The sequence below is a fragment of the Cotesia glomerata genome, linkage group LG2, assembly GCF_020080835.1.
Source record: "Cotesia glomerata isolate CgM1 linkage group LG2, MPM_Cglom_v2.3, whole genome shotgun sequence".
In the NCBI taxonomy this organism is placed as follows: Eukaryota; Metazoa; Arthropoda; class Insecta; order Hymenoptera; family Braconidae; genus Cotesia; species Cotesia glomerata.
The window spans coordinates 3585308-3612635 of NC_058159.1; the positions used below are offsets into that span (position 1 = coordinate 3585308).

General features: G+C 27.3%; 3 protein-coding genes across 3 annotated transcripts; 1 reads left to right on the top strand and 2 right to left on the bottom strand.

The window, feature by feature from the left end:
• The first annotated feature begins 13504 nt into the window (after positions 1–13504).
• Positions 13505–18930, top strand: LOC123259770 (homeobox protein goosecoid). Its single transcript, XM_044720455.1, has 3 exons — positions 13505–14052; positions 15231–15520; positions 18589–18930. Exons 1-3 carry the CDS (start codon positions 13545–13547, stop codon positions 18775–18777), a joined length of 987 nt encoding a protein of 328 aa, XP_044576390.1. The 5' UTR covers positions 13505–13544; the 3' UTR covers positions 18778–18930.
• Positions 18931–22477: 3547 nt separating this feature from the next.
• LOC123259771 lies at positions 22478–24228 on the bottom strand. The gene has a single exon (XM_044720456.1). It carries the CDS (start codon positions 23714–23716, stop codon positions 23033–23035), a length of 684 nt encoding a protein of 227 aa, XP_044576391.1. The 5' UTR covers positions 23717–24228; the 3' UTR covers positions 22478–23032.
• Positions 24229–24435: 207 nt separating this feature from the next.
• LOC123260113 lies at positions 24436–27054 on the bottom strand. Its single transcript, XM_044721064.1, has 4 exons — positions 27037–27054; positions 26523–26965; positions 24608–25424; positions 24436–24471 (listed from the first exon to the last, which is right to left on the bottom strand). Exons 1-4 carry the CDS (start codon positions 27052–27054, stop codon positions 24436–24438), a joined length of 1314 nt encoding a protein of 437 aa, XP_044576999.1.
• Between the last annotated feature and the right edge of the window lie 274 nt (positions 27055–27328).

Here is a 27328-nt window from a genome sequence, read left to right on the forward strand (position 1 = left end):
AAGTAAAATTTAAAAATTATATTATAAATAGTAATTAGTGTCGCTAAAAATTTGAAACTAAAAAAATGCAGTTTAAAATAACATTTTTTAAATTAAAACTTTAAATATTAATTTTTACAGATTTAAATTTAATTTTTTGTTACAATGTAATTCTTACAAAATCTTCAATTGTAAATTTTTTTTCTGTGTAATTTTAACAAATCCCATTATTTTAAAATAATTGGTAGAGTGCATTATAATAAAATTTTTTTTTTTAAATAATTAAAAAAATAAAAAATAATTAAATGTTTATAATGCCTGAGGAAGGTCAAATTTTTACAAAAAAATAGTTTTAAAAAAAAAATGTACAAAAAAATTAAAATTTTTTTGTATTTGTCAACGTTCTTGTGAATTTTTAATAATTAATTAAATTGATTATTTTTAATTATTAAAATCAATTTTAATAATAAAATTTTCAATTAAATATATTTAAAAATGATGAAAATTTCATAAAAATACAAATATTTTATAATTATTATTTGTTACAATTTTAACATCTTTTTTTTAAATACGAATATGTCAGAGTACCCCCAATTTATTTTTACATTCATTATTTAGTTTAACGAACGAATTTAGCCGGTAAGTTAAAATATAAAGATTGATATCGCGACTACAGACTGTTTTTAAAAATTGAAAATTAGCATTGAAATTAAGCATTTTTACCGCATCCTTGTTTAGCGGTTTTTGTCAAATAAAAATTTTCAAATTTTTTTTACTAATTTTTACTAAAAAAATAATTATTAAATTTTTGGAATACTTTTCTTATATTCAATTGACTTTTACAAACAAAAATTTTACAAGTTAATAATTGTTAACCAATAACATTACTTTAATAATTATTAAGTGTAGGTTTAATTGAATCGCTCAAAGACAGATACTTAAAAAAAATCCAGGATTTTTAAATTCTGATATCAAAGCTCTTGAGCTTTTAAACAAGACTCCAATAAAAAAAAAAATATTATACCTCATTTTTTAAAAATCTATACTACGAAAGTTTATAAGTTAATTCAAAAATAAAAATCAGAAAGTAAAATTATCACCGCTAAGATTTTAGAACCTGTCATGGTTAAACTTAAGTATTTTTATACGAATTACAGTCTATAAATTAGTGTTATAATGCCTTTGAGTGATCAGGAGTAGTTTAAAATTAATTATCAAATCTTAACCCGTTGAGGACACACGTCGAAAAAATTACGTTGAGGACCCCACTCAGCAAAACAATTCTAATTCATTTTCTATGTGATGTATTGACTTATAATTGGCACCAAACTTTAATATAAAATTCCCTCTAAATATCTTAATAGTTATTTTTAATTTATAATTTAAAAATACTGAAAAATCATTAAAAAAAAAAAACTTACAAAATTGAACTTTTTTTATAAAAAAAGTCGTAGAAATTTTGATTTTTACGATTTCGAAAAAAGCCGACGCCATTTTATTCGGAAAACGATATTTTTAAGGAAAAAAATCAATATTTGATGAAGTTTGAAATTACGAATTTCAGTCAGTCACTTAAAATGAGAACAAAACCTTTAAACATGCAAAATAATATAAAAAGATTTAGTTTTTTGTCATAAAACTCTTCAGTATAATTATTAAAATAAAAAAATAGAAATATCTTCAGGAATATTAATGAAATCAATCGTAAATGAGATTAAATCTCATTTATAAACCTCCTTCTAAATTTAAAATTGCCTCAAAGTTCGCCTGGGGTCTACTGGACCCCGTGTGTTCTCGATGGATTAAATATTGTTACTTACTTTTTTTATTCAATAATAATTAATTCCAAATTAGTATTTTAAGCCAGCATCATTTGAAAAAAAATAAAATTAATAGTAATCTCGTTTATTTTATCTTTGTATTTATTCATTAGTTATCACTACTAGTCAATAAAAACAAATAAATGTAAAAAATCTAATAGAACAATATATTAAAAATAGCCAAATATAAGAAAGTTATTTTGAACTGAATCAAAATTTAAATTGTAATTTTTATGAATTTAAAAAAAAAATATGAGCTTACTATTAAAAATATAACTGAATTTTTATAAATATTTAAATAACAAATAGTTGCCTTTGATAAATATATAGTTTTGTATATAATTAATGTTACTTCAAAAAAAATAAAACTACAATGCATTTATTTTTGAGTATTGATGTGAATATTGAAAATAAAGAGTTGGAATAAAATTTACTGAGATGAATAATTTAATCTTGCTGAATTTATCTATTGAAAAGCTGTCATTCATGCGTTAATCTTCCTTGGATACTTATACATATATATTTTCCCAGTGGTATTATATATGTTACAAATGTAAAAGGAAAAATATTTTTATATTTAAGTAAAGAGAGTATCTATTGCCGATAACAATAAAGATCGTTTTAGTGAATCCGCCGTGGGAGGAGGTCTATTCTTAAATGTATAAATATTTTCATTGGCTACTATACTTTGTGATATATATATAAATGTATGAATGTATGTATAGATGAGAGGAATCAAAAAGTAAAGGATGGGAGGCATAAGAGTGCGTGGAAAAGACCACCTCAGTATTATATTATATTATATTAAGAATTAGACTTAAGAATTCAATTGGTATGGTTGGATGTTTGGAATCAGCCACGAGTGCTTCGAATACGGATAGGATGGATCTATGGTACACATGGAGCTGGTATTATCGCAGGTAAGAGACCGAATAAAGGGACGATTACACGGTGTCCATTTCGGGACGGATGAAAAAAATTAGACACAATGGAGAAGGGAAGAAACCACAGAGGGTTTTTTTCTTCCAAGGGATGGATATCTTTCTCTACTTTTACTCAACTTATTCTTGCAGGGCTACACAGAAAGGAGAGAGCTCGTGGGCTAAGAATCCGGCATTATCTCCGCTGTTTTGCCGATTCAATTGTCTGGACAATGGAAGCCAGCGTTTAACAAGAGTTTAATAAAAGGCAAACAGCTCGGATCTTGCTCAGGAGAGAAAACTATTAAAAATCTTTTTAATTTTACAGATCAGGTTATTACTTTAATAGATTTTTTATCACGGGCTTCAGTTGAAATTTTTTTTTTAGTTAAGCTATTTTATTTTGTTCTTAAAGAGTTTACCCGCTATTATGGCCGGAAAGACTTTTGCAAATTTTTATTATTTATTCTTTTGAAATGAAAATTTAATACAAAAATTTTAATGTCAAACTAGCAACCTTCCAGTCACTGTGTGACTGCTGTGACTTGTGAACTATAAATAAATAAAATTTTGATTTATTGAATAATGAATTTTGTTAAATTGCACTGTACTTTTTTAACTATTGACATTTTTAAAGACATAAGCTCATCCCGATATTACACTCATCAAGAGCTTTCATTTGAGTACCCACATGCATTTTTTATATATTTTTCATATATACATATATATATAAATATATAAAATATATGAAAAATTGATGTGGGTACTCAAATGAAAGGTCTCGATGAGTGTAATCTTGGAATGAGCTTATATCTTTAAAAATGTCAAGAGATCTCAAGATATAAAATCATTTCTTAATTATTGATATTTTTAAAGATGTAAGCTCATCCTGATGTTACACTCATCATGAGCTTTTATTTGAGTACCCACATGCATTTTGATATATTTTTCATATATACATGTATATAAATATATAAAATATATGAAAAATTGATGTGGGTACTTAAACGAAAGGTCTTGATGAGTGTAACATCGGGATGAGCTTATATCTTTAAAAATGTCAATAGTTCACAAGATATTTGTTAAAATGCTCTGTACTTTCTTAACTATTGACATTTTTAGAGATATAGGCTCATCTCGATGTTATATTCATCAAGAGCTTTCATTTGAGTACCCACATGCATTTTCATATATTTTTCATACATACATATATATATAAATATACAAAATATATGAAAAATTGATGTGGGTACTCAAATGAAAGGTCTCGATGAGTGTAATCTTGGAATGAGCTTATATCTTTAAAAATGTCAAGAGATCTCAAGATATAAAATCAATTATTGATATTTTTAAAGATGTAAGCTCATCCTGATGTTACACTCATCATGAGCTTTTATTTGAGTACCCACATACATTTTGATATATTTTTCATATATACATGTATATAAATATATAAAATGTATGAAAAATTGATGTGGGTACTTAAACGAAAGGTCTTGATGAGTGTAACATCGGGATGAGCTTATATCTTTAAAAATGTCAATAGTTCACAAGATATTTGTTAAAATGCTCTGTACTTTCTTAACTATTGACATTTTTAGAGATATAGGCTCATTTCGATGTTATATTCATCAAGAGCTTTCATTTGAGTACCCACATGCATTTTCATATATTTTTCATATATACATATATATATAAATATATAAAATATATGAAAAATTGATGTATGTACTTAAATGAAAGGTCTCGATGAGTGTAATCTTGGAATGAGCTTATATCTTTAAAAATGTCAAGAGATCTCAAGATATAAAATCATTTCTTAATTATTGATATTTTTAAAGATGTAAGCTAATCCTGATGTTACACTCATCATGAGCTTTTATTTGAGTACTCACATGCATTTTGATATATTTTTCATATATACATGTATATAAATATATAAAATATATGAAAAATTGATGTGGGTACTTAAACGAAAGGTCTTGATGAGTGTAACATCGGGATGAGCTTATATCTTTAAAAATGTCAATAGTTCACAAGATACAAGGTCATTTCTTAATTATGTATCTAAAGACAGAGCATTTTCGAATGCAGCCTAAATACTTATCATCATAAATTGACTATTGGTAAAAATAATATGAAACCTCGAAAAAGAACAACTTCAAGTCAAGACCTTTCTAATGATACTAAATTTAACCATAAAAACCCATTTTATCATATAAGCCTTCAGTACCCTCGCTATGAGAATTTTACTCACGCAACAACATTCAACTTATAGGATGTCGCTGCAGTGCAAGTGAGACACTAAAAAGAACGTGGGTACTGAAGGGATAGATACACTGGCTACAAAATTTTGTTTACTCTCTTAATAATATAGATAATTGAACTATTATTATTTAAGAATACATTTTTTATATTCATAATAAAAAAAATATAATATATAAATTTTTAATATTTATAACTAATTAATAAATAAAAATAAAAAGAAAAGTCATAATTTATATTTACATAAAAATAATTTATTTTTATGCAATAAAAAATTAAAAAAAAAAAAATTAACTTTATGAAAGTGAAAAAATAATTTTTACTTAAAAAAATTTAATTGTTTTTAATTAAGAAGAAAAATTCTTTTTCTTTCTTTATTAAATTTTTATGCTTAATTAAAAATGGTCCACTTTAAAATAATTTTTGTTTAAGATTTTTTCTCTGTTAACCAACTTTTAATTTTGTTATAAATATATATATATATATATATATATATATATATATATATATATATATATATATATATAATCAGATTTTTTATCGATGAAAACTATTTAATTATTTAAATCTTTCATCGTTTTATTTTTTATTTTATTAATAGACAGAAAGGTCGGCCCTAAGTCAGTAACCCAGTGGAAGGAGCCGTAGGCGGGAATCGATCCCAAGTGTAATTACCCGAGCGGTGAATTTTTTATCGTACTGAAACAATGACGTATTTTCAAACTAAACAAGATCGAGTGCGGATATAGTATAGGAGAATTCCCTATCCTTCATTCATCCGCAATCCGCAATTTTAGCTCTTTGCGTTCTCCGTCCTTCTCTCGCCCCTGAATAGACCACACTTTTGTTTACACTCCTTGTAATAGAATAATCTCCGGATTGCAGGAATAAAAAAAATCGATTAAGTATTTCAAACTTTCTCTTCTCTAACTCTTATTTTGTTATTATAAAAACAAAAATTGAAAATAGTTTAAAAAATTAAAAATAAAAATCCAATCTAAAAAGTAGAAAGTTATTTTCAATTACTTTAAAATAATAATAGAGTAATTAATTTTATTGTAAAAAAAAACGTGGGGTGTTTTTTTATATATTTTTATAATGACTCTTTACCAATACTTTAACCAATTTCTGTCAATAAATCATTTACAGCAATTATTCTTCTTTTTTTACGATAAAATAAATTATTTTGTTAATCAATCTATTATTATTTTAAACTCATTGAAAATTATTTTCTACTTATTAGTTTCGTTTTTTATTAAAGCGTGTATTTTACTTTTATAAAATATAATCTTTTTTAATTTTTAAAACCGGAAATCCTGAAAATTCTAGTCAGGATAATGAGACAAACTTATCAAATTATAATATTGTCATTGATCCTTGATAAGTGTGCAAAGTTATAGACAAGAAGATGATAATAATAATAAAAATGTTAATAAATTTTAGACATTAATTTCCAATAAAGTAAAAACCCTACTGTTTTTCTTATTAATTATCATCTCTGTAGAAAAACAGTAATCCGACATTTGAGACATGAAAATCCCATCCGTAAATCGGTTGAGTAAATAAACATCAAACCTGGACTCAGCCCCAAAGCGAGGTAAGTAGTCACAGTCAGTAGACGATGCGACGCTCAACTCAAGACTAGACTCAACACTCGAGAATATCAATGATAATGTTATATTTATCTTGTTAGAAATACTTAGTTATTAAGTATTTATATTATAAACTTTAGTAATTGATATTAATGTCGCATTTTCTGCTTTTTTTGTTGTTACAAAAAAATATTATCGCTTACTGCGATTTTTTAAAAAAATATTTATTATTTATTTTTTTAATATCAAGCATTAAAGAATTTATTTTCAATTTTTTATGAATACTAAATTACTGATAAAAATTGAATTGATTAAAATTACTTTAAAAATTTTGAACGCAAAATTTTTTGTGTTGAATAAAGTTAATTTTTTTTTTAATTTAATATTTTATTTATTAATGAATAATTAAAGAAAAAGTGTATTATTTTTAAGAAAAATTCTGGATATTATTATTAAGGGATATCACCAAAAATTTTATATCAATAAATTTCTTGAATAATTTTTAAAAAATTCTTGGAAATTTTTTAATGTAAATTTAGTAAACTAGTAAATATTTCTATCAGTGTAAACTTTTTAATAAAAAAATTTGAACTAAAATTTTCAATGAAAAAATAGAAATTAAAAAATTTTAACTAAAATTTTCAATGAAAAAACATAAATTAAAAAATTTGAATTAAAATTTTCAATGAAAAAACACAAATTAAAAAATTAAACTAAAAATTGTCAAAATAAAAAAAAAAACTTATTACCGCTCGTTAAAAAAAAAAAAAAGAAAAAAAAAACTAGTTTACTATTAAACAATTTTGCAGAAAACTATAACGTTTTTTTCGACCAAGATTTTGATGCCGTCGGCGAGCGTTGCCCAAAAAACAATACTATAAAAAACTCACAAATACATCGATGACAGATAGAGTGAATATATGATGTATAGATAAAGCCTAGAGACGAAAACAGTTAATTGGTTTTCAGCGAAAATACGCGACCGCCGCTAACGAGTTCCGCGGGTAACCCTCCGAGCTCATATCGCATTGTTATAAAATGTGCACTCTCTATACTCTGTGCTCACCACTCGCGGTGATGAATGAGGGTGCAACAAAAATACATGGACCAGCCACAGCGAGGATCGCCGATTGTCCGACGGACATGTCGCTCACGCTTCCAATTATGGAAAATTAATTGGCGTAACGGTCTAAAACGCGTGAATCGCGATCTGTGTCCTCTATCGCTGTCCTCTTTCGCTTCATCCCTCTCATATATATATATATATATATATATATATATATATATATATATATATATATATATACCACTGTACAGAGAGACGCTTTGCACGCGAAACGCAATTCCCAATTCGCAATATACTGCGTATTTACGATTGGACTGAGACTGTCACTATGATGTAATTATTGGAGTAATTATCCTGTACAAAGCATCCAATAACAAACAACGTACAGCGTATAACGTTTCGATTGCACATATATATAAATAAAATAATAAATTACATATCCAACGATCGGTTCAGCAACTTTCACGCTCGTATAATTCTCACAAAATAATTCATGGCGTAACAATTAATAATATTGAAATTAAATTAATTATTGTTTTAATTTTTAATTTTAAATAACAATTATTCTGTTCGAGTATAATTAATTTAACAAAAATTCATTTGCTCTGGGTTATTTTATATTCATAATATAGGAAATTGGGGAATAAGAATAATGGATAATAAAAGGTGCGGAGCACTTTGAAGTTTTTAAAAAGACAAATATTGACCTCTCAGATAATCGAGATATTTTATTCTTTTTTTTTCTGGAGTTTAGGTGGTTATTATTCTGGGCTTAGATTTTGTATTTGTATTTGTATTTTTTTTTTTGTTAATTGATTTAATCAACATGTTTATTTTGGGAGTATTTGATGACTTGGAAAAAAAGGTAGACAATAAATTTCGGATTTGTTGAGCGTGAGATACATATTTTGAAAATATATCAAGAATTAATATTAATTTTTTTTAAGTTTTATATAATGGAAAATAATAAAATAATTTTTGAGTTTTTGTAAGAAGAAAAAATATTTTTAAAATTTTAGTAAAAAATTCAATTTTTAATTTTAGTAATAAGTTCATTTTTTTTATTTTAATAACAAATTAATTAAAAAAATTTGAATAGGAAATTATTTTTAATAATTGGCGATGAAAATTACTTTTAGATATTTTGATAAGAAAATTTTAGTATTAAATTAAAGTTAAGAATAAAAAAAATTTTTTTTTATTTTAGCAGAAAATTTGAAAAAAATTAGAAAAAATGAATTTAAAAAATTTTAAATAACTCACTTGTTAAAAAGCGGCAATTTTCCGGCAATTGAGAACACATTATATTAATAAAGGACAATGAAAAAGTGTTTTTTGACGTTAAAGCCGCGTGGTAAGTGGATATTGAATCGAGCCGCGGGATACTTGAGATTTTAGTTGAGATATATAATAATAATAATAATATCTCGGGCGGGAGAAAGAGAGTCGATTATTTCAAAGATGCACAAAGCTGTGAGTTATTAGTCGGCGTTACACGTGACTGGGTACGCCTTTTTGCCTTATTTACCTACTCTTAAGTACTTACATGCATGCATTTAAGTAAGTTTTGAATAAGCGGAGATTAGGTTTAACTACAAGGAGACCGGCCGCGAAAGCCACCAACAGATCCTGTCAATTTTACTCTTTCGTGATTTTTTATTTTTCCTATCTTTTGGTCAATAGGCTTGCTCATGTATAAATTTATTTATTTTTTAAATATTAGTCTCTGACTTTTAGGAACTTTTTATTTTATATAATATATAATATTGATTACTCACAACTTCTTCAATTAAATTACACTTTTAATAACAACTAGCAATCTTGCAGTCACTATGTGACTACCGTGATGATGTAAAAAAAATTTTGCTTTATAAAATAATGACTTTTGTTAAATTGCACTGTACTTTCTTAAATATTGACGTTTTTAAAGATATAAGCTCACCTCGATATTACTATCATCAAGAGCTTTCATTTGAGTACCAACATGCATTTTGATATATTTTTCATATAAACATATATATAATATACATAAATATATAAAAAATTGATGTGGGTACTCAAATGAAAGGTCCCGATGATTGTAATGTCGGGCTGAGCTTATTTCTTTAAAAATGTCAATAGTTCACAAGATATTTGTTAAAATCACCTGTACTTTATTAACTATTGACGTTTTTAAAGATATAAGCTCATCCCGATGTTACACTCATCAAAAGCTTTCATTTGAGTACCCACATGCATTTTTATATATTTTTCATATATTCATATACATAAATATATAAAATATATAAAAAATTGATGTGGGTACTCAAATGAAAGGTCTTGATGAGTGTAACATCGGGATGAGCTTATATCTTTAAAAATATTAATAGTTCACAAGATACAAGTTAATTTCTTAATTATGTATCTAGAGATAGAGTATTTTCAAATGCAGCCCAAATGCTTATCATAATAAATTGACTATCGGTGAGAATAAAATGAAACCTTGAAAAAGTACAAATTCAAGTCAAGACCTTTTAAATTTCACTAAAAAAACCGATTTTATCATATGACTATCCTGGAAATAAATTTTCTTATTTTCTTAATAATAAATTTCTAAACGGGAAATTAAAAAAAAAATTGACATTTAAAAAAAATAATTTTCTTTTAATAATAATAAAATAAAAAATGACAAGTATAAAATGGTCTTGATATTATTAAAATAAAAATGAGGCAGTTGGTAATAGGTATTAATGTAATGCGAAGGGATAAGCGTAAATGAGAAGCGAGTAGAAGCTGAGGACTAGTTTGGGGTATATATGCTACACACTAGTCGGTATATATCCTATAGGACGATAATGGATAATGGAGAACGGTTTGTGATCCAATGGGGAGAGTTTCAATCTCTGTAAAAAGGCCAGGTACCCTTCAATGTGTACAACAACATCTATTTACCCCTATATACATGTACGTATCAGTATGAGAGTAATAAAAGAGAATGGAGGATCGTTTGATGAGCATGTGTACAAGATTCACATGGTACAACAAGGCAGGACCTCAAGGCATTATAATACTGATCGTGAAAATCTGGAGCGCGCGCTGTTGATCCTAATCCAGGCGTTAATCGCTCCTATCCCTATTTCTGTCCCTGTCCCGAGCCGTATTACAGATTTGTGTTTGCACGGGGGTTTTCTTACAATCGTATATCGTGCATATTAGCTCTCTTAAGCTTGACAGTGCGTTAAATCGCGACGAGGACATCTGATCAGTCTTTTTACTCCGGAAACTCCATGGCTGATGCTACTAACAACCTTCCCGATTAATTTTTTATTTTTACTAATCAGGTTTATCGTTATTCATTATTTATAGACTCTGCTGGTGGATAATCGACTCGACTGACATATGGAAAAAAGCTGGATCGATGTCAGAGGGATTAGGATTAAGGATACGCGAGGATTGGGACCGCGAATTATTTTTGGGGCCTCGTTCATGTTTATTTTATTTGTATTAATTTTCTGGGAAAAATAGAAATGTAAATAAAGGAACAGTTACTTGTATTACAGATTATTGTTGTTATTCAGATTTTACTTTTGGTGTATATAATAATATAATACATATGTAAGGAGAATTGAGCTTGCAGAGACGCAAATCCTATATTGATGTTTGGATATAATTCCCCGAGGCTGGATTGTTAAATATATATTACTAGTGTACTTTTATTCTTTAATATGATGTTTTTTTTTAACGAAGTATTAATGATGATTTTTTTAAGTAATTTGGAAAAATTTTTTCTCAGTTACAAAAAATAAATATATTATTATTTACTTTAAAAATCAACCTAAAAAATTAGTAGTTTACACACCAATAAATAAATGTTTTTGACGATTATAACAGTTAAAAAATAAAAATACTTTGAATTGTAAGTCAAAAAAAAAGGATAAAAATTACAACTTATGTTCTACACTGAAAAAAAAAATTCTTGACTGGAGTGTAAATTTTTTTGGTTCAAGAAAATATTAGGAAAGGTTGAAAATTTCTCGAATGAAGTCAATGTTTTTTGAGCCAAGAAAATTTTCTTGAACTAAGAAAATTTTTTCTTACTCCAAAATAACTTTCGTTTTACTTAAAACTTTCTTGGCGCAAGAAATTTGTTTTTTGTGTGTAATGTATGAGAGAAACTCTGAGCAAAAGTTGAAAAAGTTACAATTTAAAATAAAATTATTGGTAAATAATATCATAACTATTTAATATCTTAGTTTTTTAATTTATTTCTTACAAAATTTTTAAAAATTCAATTTTTTATATGTAATTTTTTCATTTGACTAAGGTTCTATAAATTGTACTATAAATTTCAATTTTTCAAGTTTGTTTGTCCGTAAAATTTAAGATTGAAACACAAAATTACAATATTGATAAATTATAGAATAAAAAGTTAAATATACACTGATAGAAGGATTTGTTTATAGTTAAAAATATTTGTTAATATTTAACAAATCATTTATTAGAGACCACTTTTTAGTCCTTAACAAATATTTCTTAGTATTTAAAAAGATTTATTAATATTTAATAAATGAATATCTGATTTATTAAATACAAAAAAATCATTTTAAATACTAAGAAATATTTGTTTGATACTAAAAAATGGTCTCTAATAAATGATTTGTTAACTATTAACAAATATTTTTTTAATACAAATAAATCCTTCTATCAGTGTATATGATTGTTTTGGTCTTTTACATTCCTAATTTTTGATCTTGAAAAAAAAGGGAAAAAAAGGTACCAACACCAAAAATATTGAAAAATATCATCTTAATGAATAAAACCAAAAAGTTTTTTAAATAAGTAAAATTTACCGAAGCCAAGAAAAATTTCTTGGTTTAAAAATTTTTCTCTAATAATTTTTTTGTCAATCTAAGTAAAAATTATCTTAAACCAAAAGAAGTTTCTTCTTTCTAAAACTTTTCTTCTTCTTTCAAAACAACCAGGTTTTTAAAATTACCTTCTATTGGTCCCGACTTAATCTCTCGAGTCTCCCAAATTTTTTAAATAAATTAAAAAAAATAACAAACAACTTTTTATAAATTCTACAAAAATTCATTTAAACACAAATTTACTCTAAAACCCAAAGAATAATTATTACAATTAAAATGTACAACAATGAAAAAAAAAATTGGCATTGTAACTTCTTAAAAACTAAAAATTCTTCTCAATCAAATGAAAGTCCATGATAATTATAATTATCATTAGATATGATAAATTATAAGCTATCGATTAAAATCAGATCACAAATAAAGCAGCTAGAGCATGCCAGAGTAAGAGGTTGAGGTTCGGATCCTATCCGTTTGGTTACTATGATATTTACGTATATATATATACAATTTGGTATTATGTGATCGTGATATATATCAGAGAACTCGCGGTCTGGCGCATCTCGCTGGGCGTGGCCCTAAAAAAGCACGCCCGCTTGTTCTCCGGGGTACTCACCCCTGAGTTGGCGCATCATTGTGGGGGTTGCCGTAAAATCAAGGCTGTTCTCTGGTCTGTTCTCTCTCAGCCTCAACATCCTCGATCTCTATACGATAAATATTACCGTTTGGTCACTCGCCGGTGGGCCCTCCGTCATCTGTACTATTTTACTATCACTCCGGATGTTGACAGCGTCGGGACTTTTGTACTCACAAATGCTTGATTGTAAAATTTTTTTATTTATAATTTAAATTATATTTTTTTCTAAGTAATGGGAATTAAACTACTTGAAAATCAGTGCAGTGTTTTATTATATTAAAAAAATAATATTTATTTTAAATAATTTTTAAATAAAATAAAAAAGTTTGTGTTCAAAAAGTGATAAAAAATTATTATTATTATTATTATATTAATAATAACAATAAAATAAATAAAATAAAAATAAAAAATTGCAATTATAATGGTGGAAAGTTCATACGCTGGTGACTCGCCGCGATCTAGATCCCCAATGACCGAACCATCCTCGCCACTGCACGACGCGCCAGGAATTTCCGCGACGAATATAAACATTTTGAACCACCAGCGGTTCCTATACAGTTACTCCCCGGAAAGTGTCCAGCAGAAGTTAAAAACGCTTGAGCAATTCACGCAAAAAGAGCACTTTAACCGCGAGCGAGATCGAGGATTTTTGAGGACCAGTCCGATGAGCGAAGAAACGCGATATCGACAACGAGAAATCATCACGTCTTCTTCGAGGCCTAGCTCGTCTTCCGCGTTGACTTCTCCCACTTCGTTGTTTACTATTGACAGTATTTTGGCACCCAGACCTACGGGAGGCAATTCCACGAGCACGAGCTCTGGAATTGGTGGGCAAAATAATTCTGACGCCGTCGGTTCGCCGCCAAGGGCTTTGCATCCTCTTCAGCAACAGCTTCATCATCTTGCTTTTACACCCGCTGATTTTTTAGGTATTTTTGTTTTTATTTTTTTTTTTTAGCAGAGTGAAAATAAATTTTTAAAGATAAATGTAAAATGTTAATTTTGTTGCTAATTTTTTTTTACTTTAAAAAAAATTAATAATAATAATCAATTTTTTATACTTCTTATCAATCTTAATTTTATTATTATTATTATTATTATTATATTTTTAAAAAATTAATTTGATATAATTAACATAAAATTATCCTCCATTTTTTTTTCGCTTCAATTATTAAATTAAAATCATGAATATTGATAATTATTAAAAAGTATAATATAATTGAATAAATTTTTAAAATCTACCTTTAATAAATAATTTCTTTATTATTATTAAATAATTATTAATACTTTAAAAAATAAAGTCTACCTTTAATAATAATAATTAATAAATTATTAAAGGTCAAAGAAAAAATAAAAAAAAAACAAAAAAATAAAGTCTACCTTTATCAATGATGAACATTACAATTAAAAAAAAATTTTTAATCTAAGGTTTTTAGTTGATTGTCATTATATCATTAATTTATTGTTAAATAAAATGAACCAAAAAAAATATTTATTATATGCTCAAATAATTGAGATTAAAACAATAAAATTTTGTTAGTAAAAAAAAATATTAAAGTTACTGAAAAAAATTTTCAAATTTTTCAACAATAAATAAATATAATATTCAATTATTAATGTTTTGATATTATTTTAAATTCATTGTCTCAAAGCGTTAGATAAGAAGTTTTATTAAATAAATAAATAAATAAATACTTTTAACTATTACCAAGTCTGAGACTGGATCTGTTGGATAAAATTTTTCACAAAAGCAAAGATTGGTCCTGTGGGATTGGTCTAATCCTTAAGAACGTGGGGAAAAAAATATTTCATGCAAATCCCCGGTCGGGCGTCGCTCTGAGAATCTTTTCAGACTCGGAAAAGCGTAAAGGCGCATTTTTACTTACTTTATACTATATAGCGTAGGTACTACTTTGGATTTTATTCACTTTTTTTTCCAGTATAGCGAATTTTAACGCGTCAATGAACGTCATTTCGAATTAGAAGCGAGAAGTATTAAGAAAAAAAATTCACGAGGAAGAAATAAATTGTCAAAGTTCTTACTTATCATTCATCATTCATCATACTAATATATCAATTATTTATTTATTAATTTATTTATTTATAGCTGCAGCGTATCCAGGACTTTACCCGAGTGGATATGTAGCGGCGATGGCGGCCGCGGGGGTGTCGTTGCACAGCCAACCGGCGTTTTACCACGCTACGCATCCCTATCAGATGAACCCGAACGGTCCTGGGGTTGGTCCAATGACCAAGAGGAAACGCAGGCATCGGACTATTTTTACAGAGGAGCAATTAGAGCAGTTGGAGGCTACTTTTGATAAGACTCATTATCCCGATGTTTTGCTGAGAGAACAACTCGCGCTACAGGTCGACCTCAAGGAAGAAAGGATTGAAGTAAGTTTAATTTTTTTTATTTTTCATTTTAATTTAAGAAAAAAAAAAATTATAGTTAAGACTCTCAGCTCTTAATTTAAATTTATATTATTAAATCAAAAAAAGAGACTAATAATTTAAGGGTTTTATTCCGAAATTTTTAGAAATCTATTTAAAAAAGATAAATATGTTAAAATTAAAAATTTATAAATTGCAAATTGATAAAAAAAATTATTGAAGAATAATTAAATTGTACACAAAAAAAAAATTAACTTGAATCAAGAGAAAAATTCTTGAACCAAGAAAATAATTTTGAAGAGTTTCATTGTTTTGAATAAAGACGAAAAATCCTTGAATTAAATAAAATTTACTTAAACCAAGAAAAATTTTCTTAGTTTAAGAATTTTTCGACTCAAATTAAAAAGATGAAATTCTTCAAAATTATTTACTTGATTAAAGTAAATTTTTTTTTCTGTCTATTAAAAAATAAATAATATTAATATTAAAAAATTTAGTTTCTTTCCTTGAGTTAATAATAAATAGAAAAAGTTTATTGTATTCCGTAAATAAATTTTTTATCTTTATATATAATCTGACATGTGCATATATAAATTTTTGAAAAGGCCATATATAACCATATCAAGCTTAATATATTTTTATATGCCCATATATATTTTCTTGAGACAAAAATGATTTAAATTTAGATATATCTGGTCATATATGGTAATATTAGAACATAAATGATCATATCAAGCCATATTACGATGTATCAAGATATATATGTCTTTATATGACTATATATATATATCCTTATCTGATCATATATGGTCTGATATCATCATATACAAATTTCTGATATGACCTGATAATATCTTGTTCTTAATAATTTTCATATCAGGCCATATTAAGACCTATAAGGTGATATAAAAAATTATATATGCACAGATTTGGCCATATTAGGACATATAAGTTGAAAAATTTTTAAATCAATGGCAATTGATCTGTTTATTTATTGATAAGAAATAAAAAGTTCAAAGTTTGGATTTAATGCAAAGTCGATCAAGTTCTTCTTCAGTCTTTGGCCAATAAATAATTCCTACTCAAACAATTCTTATCCCTCGTACTCGAGAAACCTAAAGTAGACCCTTCTCCCATCCTACCCCTCGACAAATCGAGACTTTTTCTTTGTCTAGGAGTTTTAACTGACAAATTGGTTTTTTGTTTGGACCCTCCGCGTATCGGGTTTCGCTCTGCAAACGGAACTCTACTCGTGGACAATTTCTCTCAAAAGTATCTTTTTATTTTATTGAGAAACAATACTTTTTTTTTATACAGTAGAGTTGTAGTTTCAACCGTGGATTAGCCGATGGTGTGTGTTAATGTCGAAATCTCATTAAATTAAATGTACACAAGATTAAAAACTGCGCTCATAATTTATAATTCACATAATTATAGTCGGCGTTGCAGGATTAATTATAATATTTGAAGCTAATAGTATTACGGTGTTATTATAATTAAGCGTGAGGATAAATTTGAGGAAAAAATAGTTTGATTGTTCGCGAGATAGATTTTTATTTAATTTTTTGAATTAATTATGCAAGTTGAGGTAATCCGGCTTTAGAGTAATTATTTTAAATTTATGCAAGTTTTAGGTAATTTTTATAATATTGAGCGGCAGTAAAATTTAAAATTTTTCTCGCTGAAGAAAAAAAACTCCGATGGATCTTTTTTAGACCCTCTGCGGCTTAACTCAGTGATTTCGTTTCACCGCGCTCGAACGATTCACGAGAAGGGCGCGGTTGCTTTTCATAAGCATCAACAACACACCCCTTGTATGAGAATATATCGCATGGAAAACACCTATTCGCTTTCAGTTTTTTCCAATTGTCAATCTTAAATCAAGATCTTCCTTTAAATTTATTTCAAAAATAGTAATAATAAAAAAAACTAAAAAAAAAAAAATTTTAAGTCAATTTTCTATTAAAAAAATTTTTTTTTTCTATTTTGAATAATAAAAATTATTTAGAAAAAATAAAAAACAAAAATTTTTAAGTCAATTTTTTATTGGAAAAAAATTTTTTTTTATTTTAAAAAATATAAAAATTGATATTTAAAAAAAAAATTGTTGAAAAATTTAATTATTGTTATTATCATAATAATATTTTAAAAAATAACTTTCATATAATTAATATAAAATTTTTCTTAATTAAAATTATTTAATTAAATTTATAAATATTTATTATTATTTAATAATAAAAAATAATGATAATAAAATTGAAGAGAGATTAAGTTCTTTGATGCGTCTTTTGGCAAAGGGACAAATGTGAGTTGATATTTTTATATAAAGTGAATCGGTTCGTAAATTCAAGAGTAGAGTAAAATTTTTATATAAGGTAAAAGCCCCAATATATGATCATGTACCAGTATATGATCAATCCATGTATTTGTATACCTATATTTGTGAATATAGATATACAAATACATGGAGTGATCATATACTGGTACATGATCATATATTGGGGCTTTTACCTTAGAATAAATAAAATTGTAGCAGCTTGACCACCCACATAGCCGTATTAAATCCTCTTGAAAAATAAGTTAAGGTAAAATTCTAAAATAAAAATAATATATACCTGAGGAAAGCGGGTACGGGTACACCTGCCTCCACTCGCGCCTCGCGCTGTTTGCCGAGAATTACTAAATTAAATAGAATAAAGGAGATTGCTTTTTATGTAAACAATGTGGTTAGATAACTCAGTGGATGAATTTGATTTAAAATGTTCGTTTATTATTTTTATCTTTTATTTTCTTATTCTTAGATTTTCGGAAAGTGGAAATGTGATAATCCAAGTTTATGGTTGTAAACAAGCTGAGTAAATTAGAGTTTATATTAACATCTATTGTTTTCATAATTCTTTGACAGGTTTTTGTCCGATAACAAATTTTATGGTTTTAGTTTTAAGATTATTTTATGAAAAATAATAACTTAAACATAATATTTATTATTAGTATTATTTTCTCGGAAAAAATTTTTTATAATATGTTCACTGCTAATTTTATACTCAAAAAAAATTTTTTTTTACTTTCAGGTGTGGTTCAAAAACCGTCGAGCGAAGTGGCGAAAGCAAAAACGCGAGGAGCAGGAACGTCTAAGAAAGCTCCAACTGGAGCAACGACAGCGAAGTGACGACAGTGTAAATGCAATCCGAGTTCCTGGTCACCTTAGTCTCAATGGTCAGCACGAGGACACTGACAGTTCAGACTTGGAGGTCGCGTAGTCCTCGCCACGACATTATCTTTTTGTATTATAAAAAAAATTAAGAAAAATATTATAAATTATCTAACAAAACGAATCTTAGCTGATTAGTGTTAATAAAAAATTTATTAAAAATTAATGTAAATAATTTTAAAAAATAATGTACATACTTAGTTATTATAAATATAAATCTGTAAATACGCTTCAATGTGTAAAATAAATTATTGTTTGACTGCAACATATTTTCTTATTTGTTAATTTATTTTAATAATATAAAATTTATTTTTTTTTTTAATATTACTATGATAATAATAACAATAATAAAATTTCTATACAAAAATAATTTTTAAAAAAATTTTTATATTTTTGTATTTAAAGGATTGGAAGAAAAATTTTTTTTTAAAGTTATGATTATTTTCAAATTGTTCAGAAAATTTTTATTATTATTCCGTAAGAAAAAATTAGCAAAAAAATTTGCATTTTATATTTTTTTTAAAGATTTATTTTTATGAAATTAATACTAACTAGCAACCTTGCAGTTACTGTCTGACTGCCGTGATTTGTGAACTATAAATAAGTAAAATTTTGATTTATTAAATAATGACTTTTGTTAAATTGCAATGTACTTTTTTAACTATTGACGTTTTTAAAGATATAAGCTCAGCCCGATGTTATACTCATCAAGAGCTTTCATTTGAATACCCACATGCATTTTCATATATTTTTCATATATTCATATATATAAATATATAAAATATATGAAAAATTGATGTGGGTATTCAAATGAAAGGTCTCGATGACTGTAATGTCGGAGTGAGCTTATATCTTTAAAAATGTCAATAATTCACAAGATATTTGTTAAAATGTCTTGTACTTTCTTAACTATTGATATCTTTAAAGATATAAGCTCATCCCGATGTTATACTCATCAAGAGCTTTCATTTGAGTACCCACATGTATTTTTATATATTTTCCATATATTCATATATATAAATATATAAAATATATGAAAAATTGATGTGGGTATTCAAATGAAAGGTCTCGATGAGTGCAACATCGAGATGAGCTTATATCTTTAAAAATGTCAATATTTCACGAGATACAAGGTCATTTCTTTATTATGTATCTAGAAATAGAGCATTTTCGAATGCAGCCTAAATACTTTTAATCAAAGAATGAATAAATACACTGGCCACAAATTTTTGCTTATTCTCTTAATAATATAGATACACTGATAGAAGGATTTATTTGTATTAAAAATATTTGTTAATAGTTAACAAATCATTTATTAGAGACCATTTTTAGTATCAAACAAATATTTCTTAGTATTTAAAATGATTTGTTTGTATTTAATAAATCAGATATTCATTTATTAAATATTAATAAATCTTTTAAATACTAAGAAATATTTTGTTAAGGACTAAAAAGTGGTCTCTAATAAATGATTTGTTAAATATTAACAAATATTTTTAACTATAAACAAATCCTTCTATCAGTGTAATAATAATGAAAAGAATTTTTTGACTCACTTTTTGTCATAATTATTAATTTTTTTTTAATATATTAATAATGCAACAGCATAATAATAAAAATTATCTGAATAATAATTGATTTCTTCTCCTTAAAAAATACAATGACAGTTGGAACAGCAAAAGTGTGTCTAGGACTAACAATTAAACAAACTGAACTAGAATAAAAAACCCTCGCTCTCTAAAAATACAACTCTCTCCAATATAACACCACCTTAGTTTAGCACACGGACATCTGACATGAGAGCGCCGTTGAGCTAACTTTACTTGGAGTAAGTATACAACCCCGGGGAAACTCGCTCCGGAATAAACTATAAGACGATTCCCGGTGCAAGTTTAATGGTCCCTCGTCGCTCGTCGACAACCAGCCTCTGCTCTTTACTCTTTACCTTTACTTATTCGTTCAGGTTTGATATCACGCTGAGTCTTAAAGACGCTCGACTTAAGTGGCCCCTAACTTTATTATGTAGACTCGCTCATTCTTGTACTTGGCTTGAAGTAGACCAACAAATCCAACGGGTTCAATTATTCAGGTGACCAAAGACCTGCCTAGTGCTGCTTGTGAGACTACTCAGAGTGTCTTATATTAACATTATGAGCATAAAAGCTATTCAGCTCTATTGTGCCTCAAGTTTACTGTAACAAACTTTGACACCCCGATCATACATTAATGATAACAATGCTTTGCGACTATGAGCTGTGACAATAAACCCGCTGACTTGATTTTAGCTCCATAATATTTTTTATTTTATTTTGTCGACGTTTACAGTTCATTTCATTTTTTTAAATGGCAAACATTTTGCACGCCTCATAGCGCGAAGCACGTGAGGTTGTGCTTTATACTCGAATCGTCAAGATCAAGCAATTTTTTGATCTTTAAATGCCTCTATCACAACCATATTACACTTATACAATGATATAAGTAGATGTGCACCGAAAAAACACTTAAATTAAACCATCTTTTACTTTTTAAAATCATTTCATGTTGCTATTTTGAAAAAAAAAAACGTTTTGAAAAAAATTTTATGTGGACGTCCGGATGTCACCCCATTTTGAATGTACCAACGATTACTACCGAACTAATTGATATTTCAAGACCGGACTTTTTTTATTAGTTTAAGAATTCGATGAACTAGGTCCGTATTTCATATCAGTAGCCTAGTTTACGTATTTTTTTTTTTAAATTGAATTTTTATTAAAATTCACTACGATACAACCGTACAAAGCCAAACGAATTTTTTTTATTTGTCACGTAAAAACTATGGCGCCATTTGATCAAGCTAGATTTTTTTAGACTGCGTGGGCATATGACAAGAAAAAAGGGCGCCGATATTTAAAAAAAAAATAAAAAATACTCTGTAAGAAATTACTTAATTATAATTTTTTTTTTTAATTAATTTTTTTCTTAAAAAATGAATGAGCGTTATGAGGCGTGCACTTTTGGATTTTCCAAACTTTTTTTTTGTTTTAAATATTTGTAATTTTTTTTTTTGATAATTTTATTATGATGAATTATCTTTACAAGTCATTTTTTATCTGAATTTGTTAATTTATTATTTCTTAATAAATATTTATTTAAAAGAAACAGAATTAAAAGTTATTTTTAAAATTAAATGTGTCTGCAATATTATATTAATAATTTTAATAATTTATAATTTTATTTATTTTTAATATAAAAAAATTATAAATATATTATTTGATTTTTTGGAATTTTTATGTCAATTATTTATTTATTTTTTTAAATGGCAAATATTTTTTTTTTTGTTTTAAATATTAGTAATTTTTTTTTTTGACAATCTTATTATTATTATGAATTATCTTTAAATGTAATTTTTGATCTGAATTTATTAATTGTTGATCAATTCATTTATTTAAGCACAATTTATTAATTTATTATTAATAATTTCAATAATCTGTAATTTTATTTATTTATAATGTAATAAAATTATAAATATGTTATTTAATCTATTAGAATTTTTATATCAATTATTTATTTATTTTTTTTATTAATTATTTAATCATAAAAAGTGTCAAAATAAAATTTCTACAATCACTATTTTCAAAAACATCCAAATAAATGTTTATCAATAATTAAAAAATATTAATTTGCTTTTAATAAATCATTTACTAAAAATTAATAAATATTAAAAAAATCATTTATTGACATCTGAATATTAAAAAAATCCTCCTTTGAACAATTGTCATAAAAACAATCCACAATTCAAATTTATTTCCTAGCCTCAGCCTCTTGAAGTCTGCATTACGAGTTTAAGTAGTATTTTTTCTAGTTAATTAAAATAAAATAAAAATAGTAAAAGAGAGAACAAGAACAATTTTAAATTAGCGGGTTGTTTGAGTGGCTTCAATTCTTAATTAATTCACCGGCGCTTTTTCTCTTTGTTCTGGCTCAACTCGAGCTCTACAATATTTATTTTCTCCGTTTTTCATAAATGACATGCGCTTGTCCTTGTTACTAAGATTAATTGTTTGTACTCAACTATATTAATAAGTTTACTAACCAAATAGTCCTCTGTTTTGCGGCCATAATTATTATTATTTAAAATATTCTCATCATTGTTAATATTAATATTATGCACCATTTTTTACCCTCCAATATATAAGAAGGGTTTCTATACTTCAACTCCAGTTTCCGCGGCTTCTACGATTGAAATGCAGCCATTCGATGTAATAGAATCTTGTTTGCTCCATTACATCAAATTACATTACAGCCAATACGAAAAATTTACTTTATTTACAGCCTTTTGTCCTTTTTAATTTTTTCTTCAATTTTTTCTCTTTAATTTTGTTGCAAGGAGACTCGACGTCGATTATTTTTAAAATTTCCACAGGATTGACGGAAAATCTGCTGGACTCCAGGGAATTTATAATCAGGATAAGAGTTTTAAGTAATTTTTGGAAACTTGTAGCGCGAAGCAGATAAGCGACCCCCCGGCCGTAGTCAAAAATTGGCGGGCCGAAAGAATTAGTGTCGAAAATGTAATAAGCTCCGCAGAATTTAAAAATAGCAAGACAGGAACTCTCGCAGGTTAAGACTCCGTAAGAGTGTGTGAGGAACATCTGCTGAAGAATTTTCCATAAAGAATTTCTTGAATATAGTCTTCCACAAATTGCCGAGAGTACTTTGACTTCAAAGAGCATATCGCCAATTTTAAAATGCCTCGTTAAGTAGCTCTCCCAGGACGTACGTGCTCTGTCGATACCGGCATTGTTCCTCTGATTATTATTGTCAATGGAATTTCCTAATGCAGCGTCACTTTGAAGTCTGCTGGATGCGTAATATCGATCACCGCACATTACTACTGTATCCAGTGTCTTGGAACTCCAATATTCCGGCGCCATTATTCGTGACATCCCCAAACAGACGAGGTAACATGCGTGAATCTGCTTCCCACGGTTTTCCGGAGAGAACATCCTGCCCGTCGGATGAATTTCACCCCAGAGACTGAATAGTTTTCGCGGTTCTTCCACTAAATATTCGTGCCAACGAGCTTTTCTGCACGGCGAGGCTGAGGATACTTTTGACCAGGTAATTCGGTTTTCAGAAAGCCATGAAGGTTTTTCAATATGCTCGGTACTAGAAACTAATTCGCTGTCTAAATTGCTTGAAGACAAATCATACTCGTCTACTTTTTTGGTTATAGGCCTTGTTTTTGGTTTTGATGAATTTTTACAGAGTAATTTACGATTGTGAAGTTTTACGCAGTTATAATTCAACTGAAAGATTTGAATTGTTAATTTATCATTTTCTGAATTATGATCTTGATTTCTTTGTTTAATATATAAATTTTCTTCATTGTTCGAATTTTCTTCTTGATTTTCCGGATTAATTTTATCAGTTTCTAAGTTGTCAATATTATCCAAAGTTTTCCCATCATTTTCTCGAATTTCATTAGCATTTTTTATATTTTCTTCATTTTTTTCATTACTTGCCAGATTTTCACTTTTATTTTCTACATTTTCTAATACATTGTCTTCTACTAAATCATTTTCTGCATTTGCCTCATCGATATCTTGAATTTCTTCTTCATCGTTTACATTTTCTTCATTTTCCAATTTTTTTTCATCTCTTTCCGGATTTTCATCTTCATTTTTTTCCAAATTGTTACCTTCTAAATTATTTTCTTCATTTTCTAAATTAATCTCATTATTTTCCTGAACTTCTCCATCTTTTACATTTTCCAATTTTTTTTCATCACTTTCCAGATTTTCATCTTCATTTTTTTCTAAATTACTACCTTCTAAATTATTTTCTTCATTTTCTAAATTACCCTCATCATTTTCCTGAACTTTTCCATTATTTACATTTTCCAATTTTTTTTCATCACTTTCCGGATTTTCATCTTCATTTTCTTCCAAATTATTTTCTTCATTTTCTAAATTACCCTCATCATTTTCCTGAACTTCTCCATCATTTACATTTTCCAATTTTTTTTCATCATTTGTAAAATTTACTTCTCCACTTTCCACATTTCCATCATCTTTATTATCTGCACCAATTTTTTCGCTTTTTAAATCCTCAAAATGATCTTCCTTTTGCTCCAAATCACCACCATTAACCCTATAAGCATACGCCCTAACCAGTAAAATCATCAAATGTCTTCTCAAAGCGACCCTCGAGCAGAACTTAATGACACTCGCCTTCCCATTATCATCCCAAAACCCAAACTTGTCGCAACGATAAGGATTGTACAGGTACCAAAAGCTGCCGTCTTTCCAAAAAGCTAGGGCAAACTTTCCAGTCTTGAACACACAATTTCTGCAATTATCTGGTAATTTATCAAACCACTGCTCTATTTCCTTCGTTCCCTCATGAACCGGCTTGTCCAAAAATAATTTCTTCTTTTCTTGTCCCAACTCTCCAGTCAATTTCATCAATTCTGGCCTTTTCATTGCCCGTATCTTTACTCCCTTTTCCAAAAATCTGAAACCAGCACCCGAGATTTTCTCAACATCCTTCAATTCTTGGACTAACTCCAATTCTACGCAGTAATTGTAATTATAAACCACCACGTCGTCCAATCTAAGTTTGTGATTGATACTGAGACTTCCCACGTGAAGAAACAGCATCCAGGCAAGGTCGTAGATGTAATCAATATTGTTACTGGTTGCAAATTTGTATCTAAGAAAAAATTAGTGCACTTTGGCTATAATATTTATTAAAATAATCATAATAATTTATGTTTTGAAATATTAAAAAAAAACTATATTTTTAAGATTGTAGTATTATTATCATTATTTTGGACGAAATATTAAAAATACGAAAAAATGATAACTTTTTTGTAGGAAATTTAATTTTCTACGAAAAAGGCTATAAATTTATTTGTTTCTTTGATCTTTTCGATAGAATATTTAAATAAACACAAGAAAAAATATGTGTGTGTACCAGAGTACACAAGTAAGAAGTGAAATTTCTTTATGACTTATAATTTTTTTACTATTTACTTCACAGAAATTGGCTAGATGAGGCACGCGAAAAATAATTTTTCAAGATTAAATTAAAGCTATTTTTGTATTATAGACATGCATACCAATAATATGAGTAATTCATTTTATCATTGCTTTTATTATAATCATTGTAATTCATCAATTATGATCTCATCATCATTACCATTGTTGTCATTTTTTAAACTCTGCCATTATTTAATCGGTTTACAAAAATTATGTAAAGAACTTTAATATTCATATTTTCTTCTATAACTTAGTAAAAATAATTCAAAACAGATATTTAATAACTAACTCAATTACACAAGTTATGAGTAAATAATTGGAATTATCTATTCAAAGTAATACAATTATATAATGACAATTAATCTTGTAGACATGCAATGATTTTATAGAATTAAAAATGAATAGATAAATCATTAGAAACAAATAAATAAAAAAGATGTACGTATACATATTTTTATTTACTAATAATTGTATTTTTTTTTATTTTTAAATTATCAATTAATTTGTTTTTTTTTTGTTTTTAGATTTATTCTTTACGGCGCTATACTGAACTTTGATAAAAAAAAAAAATAACATGGCGCGTAACCGAAAATCGTGACGATTTTTTTTTACATTGCTATAAAATTTCTCTCATACGTCGATAAAGAAGTTTCACTTAAAAAAAATTTATTGTTATTATTATTATTTATATAATATTTCTATTTATAAAATGATAATAATAATAATTTAAGCTAATAAAGAAAAAAATAAAATAATGAATAATGAAGACCTCAATTGCGTTTTAGCTAACAAAGCAACCAGCGCTTGATAAAAGCAAAACTTCCAGGTCTTCGTGCGTTCCCTAGCCAGTTCAATCAGATGCATCCCCTTGGTCCCTCTCAAACAGACCTGAGTGTACACAATTCGGTAATCACCCTTGGACTCAAATTCACACGTTACGTAATCACCGTCCACTAAGCCCGGCCGTTCTCCGGTGGATCGATCAACAATCTGATGGGTTTTTTTAGTGGCCAGGCATACTGCAGGCACTCGTGCATGCCCAAGTTCTCTGCAAGTAGCATAATCATCAACGTCAACATCTCCGACATTTGAGTCAATAGCTCCCAATCCTAGGACTTGATCGCGGTACGGAATGCATCGTTCCCCGGTGGTCCAGCTTTCTAGTTCCACTTCCGGGGCTGATTCAGTTTTGATGAAGCTGCTCATGTCAATCTAAGTAAAGGTGTTGTCAGTTATTACGAGGTAAAAACAATATATTTGTTTAAAGTTAAGTATGTAAGTACTTGAGGATCCGCTTTCATATTACGCCAGATTCGAATTTTTTTTTTCTCATCGCTGGGGTAAAAATGAGAGCTCTCTATCTGATCCAGCAGCTGCGCTCGTCTACGATTTAAAATATTGAGCGGGTAACACTCGTACGGATACATTTCTTGGCTAGGCTCCAAATCCTGGCGAGGGAGATCTGCTTTTTTTCGTCTGTTCAATTTATCTTCATGCTCCAGTTTTTTTTCTTTTTCGATGTAACTATCAATATTTTTTTTTTTTTATTAAGTTATATATGAAATTAAAGAGGAG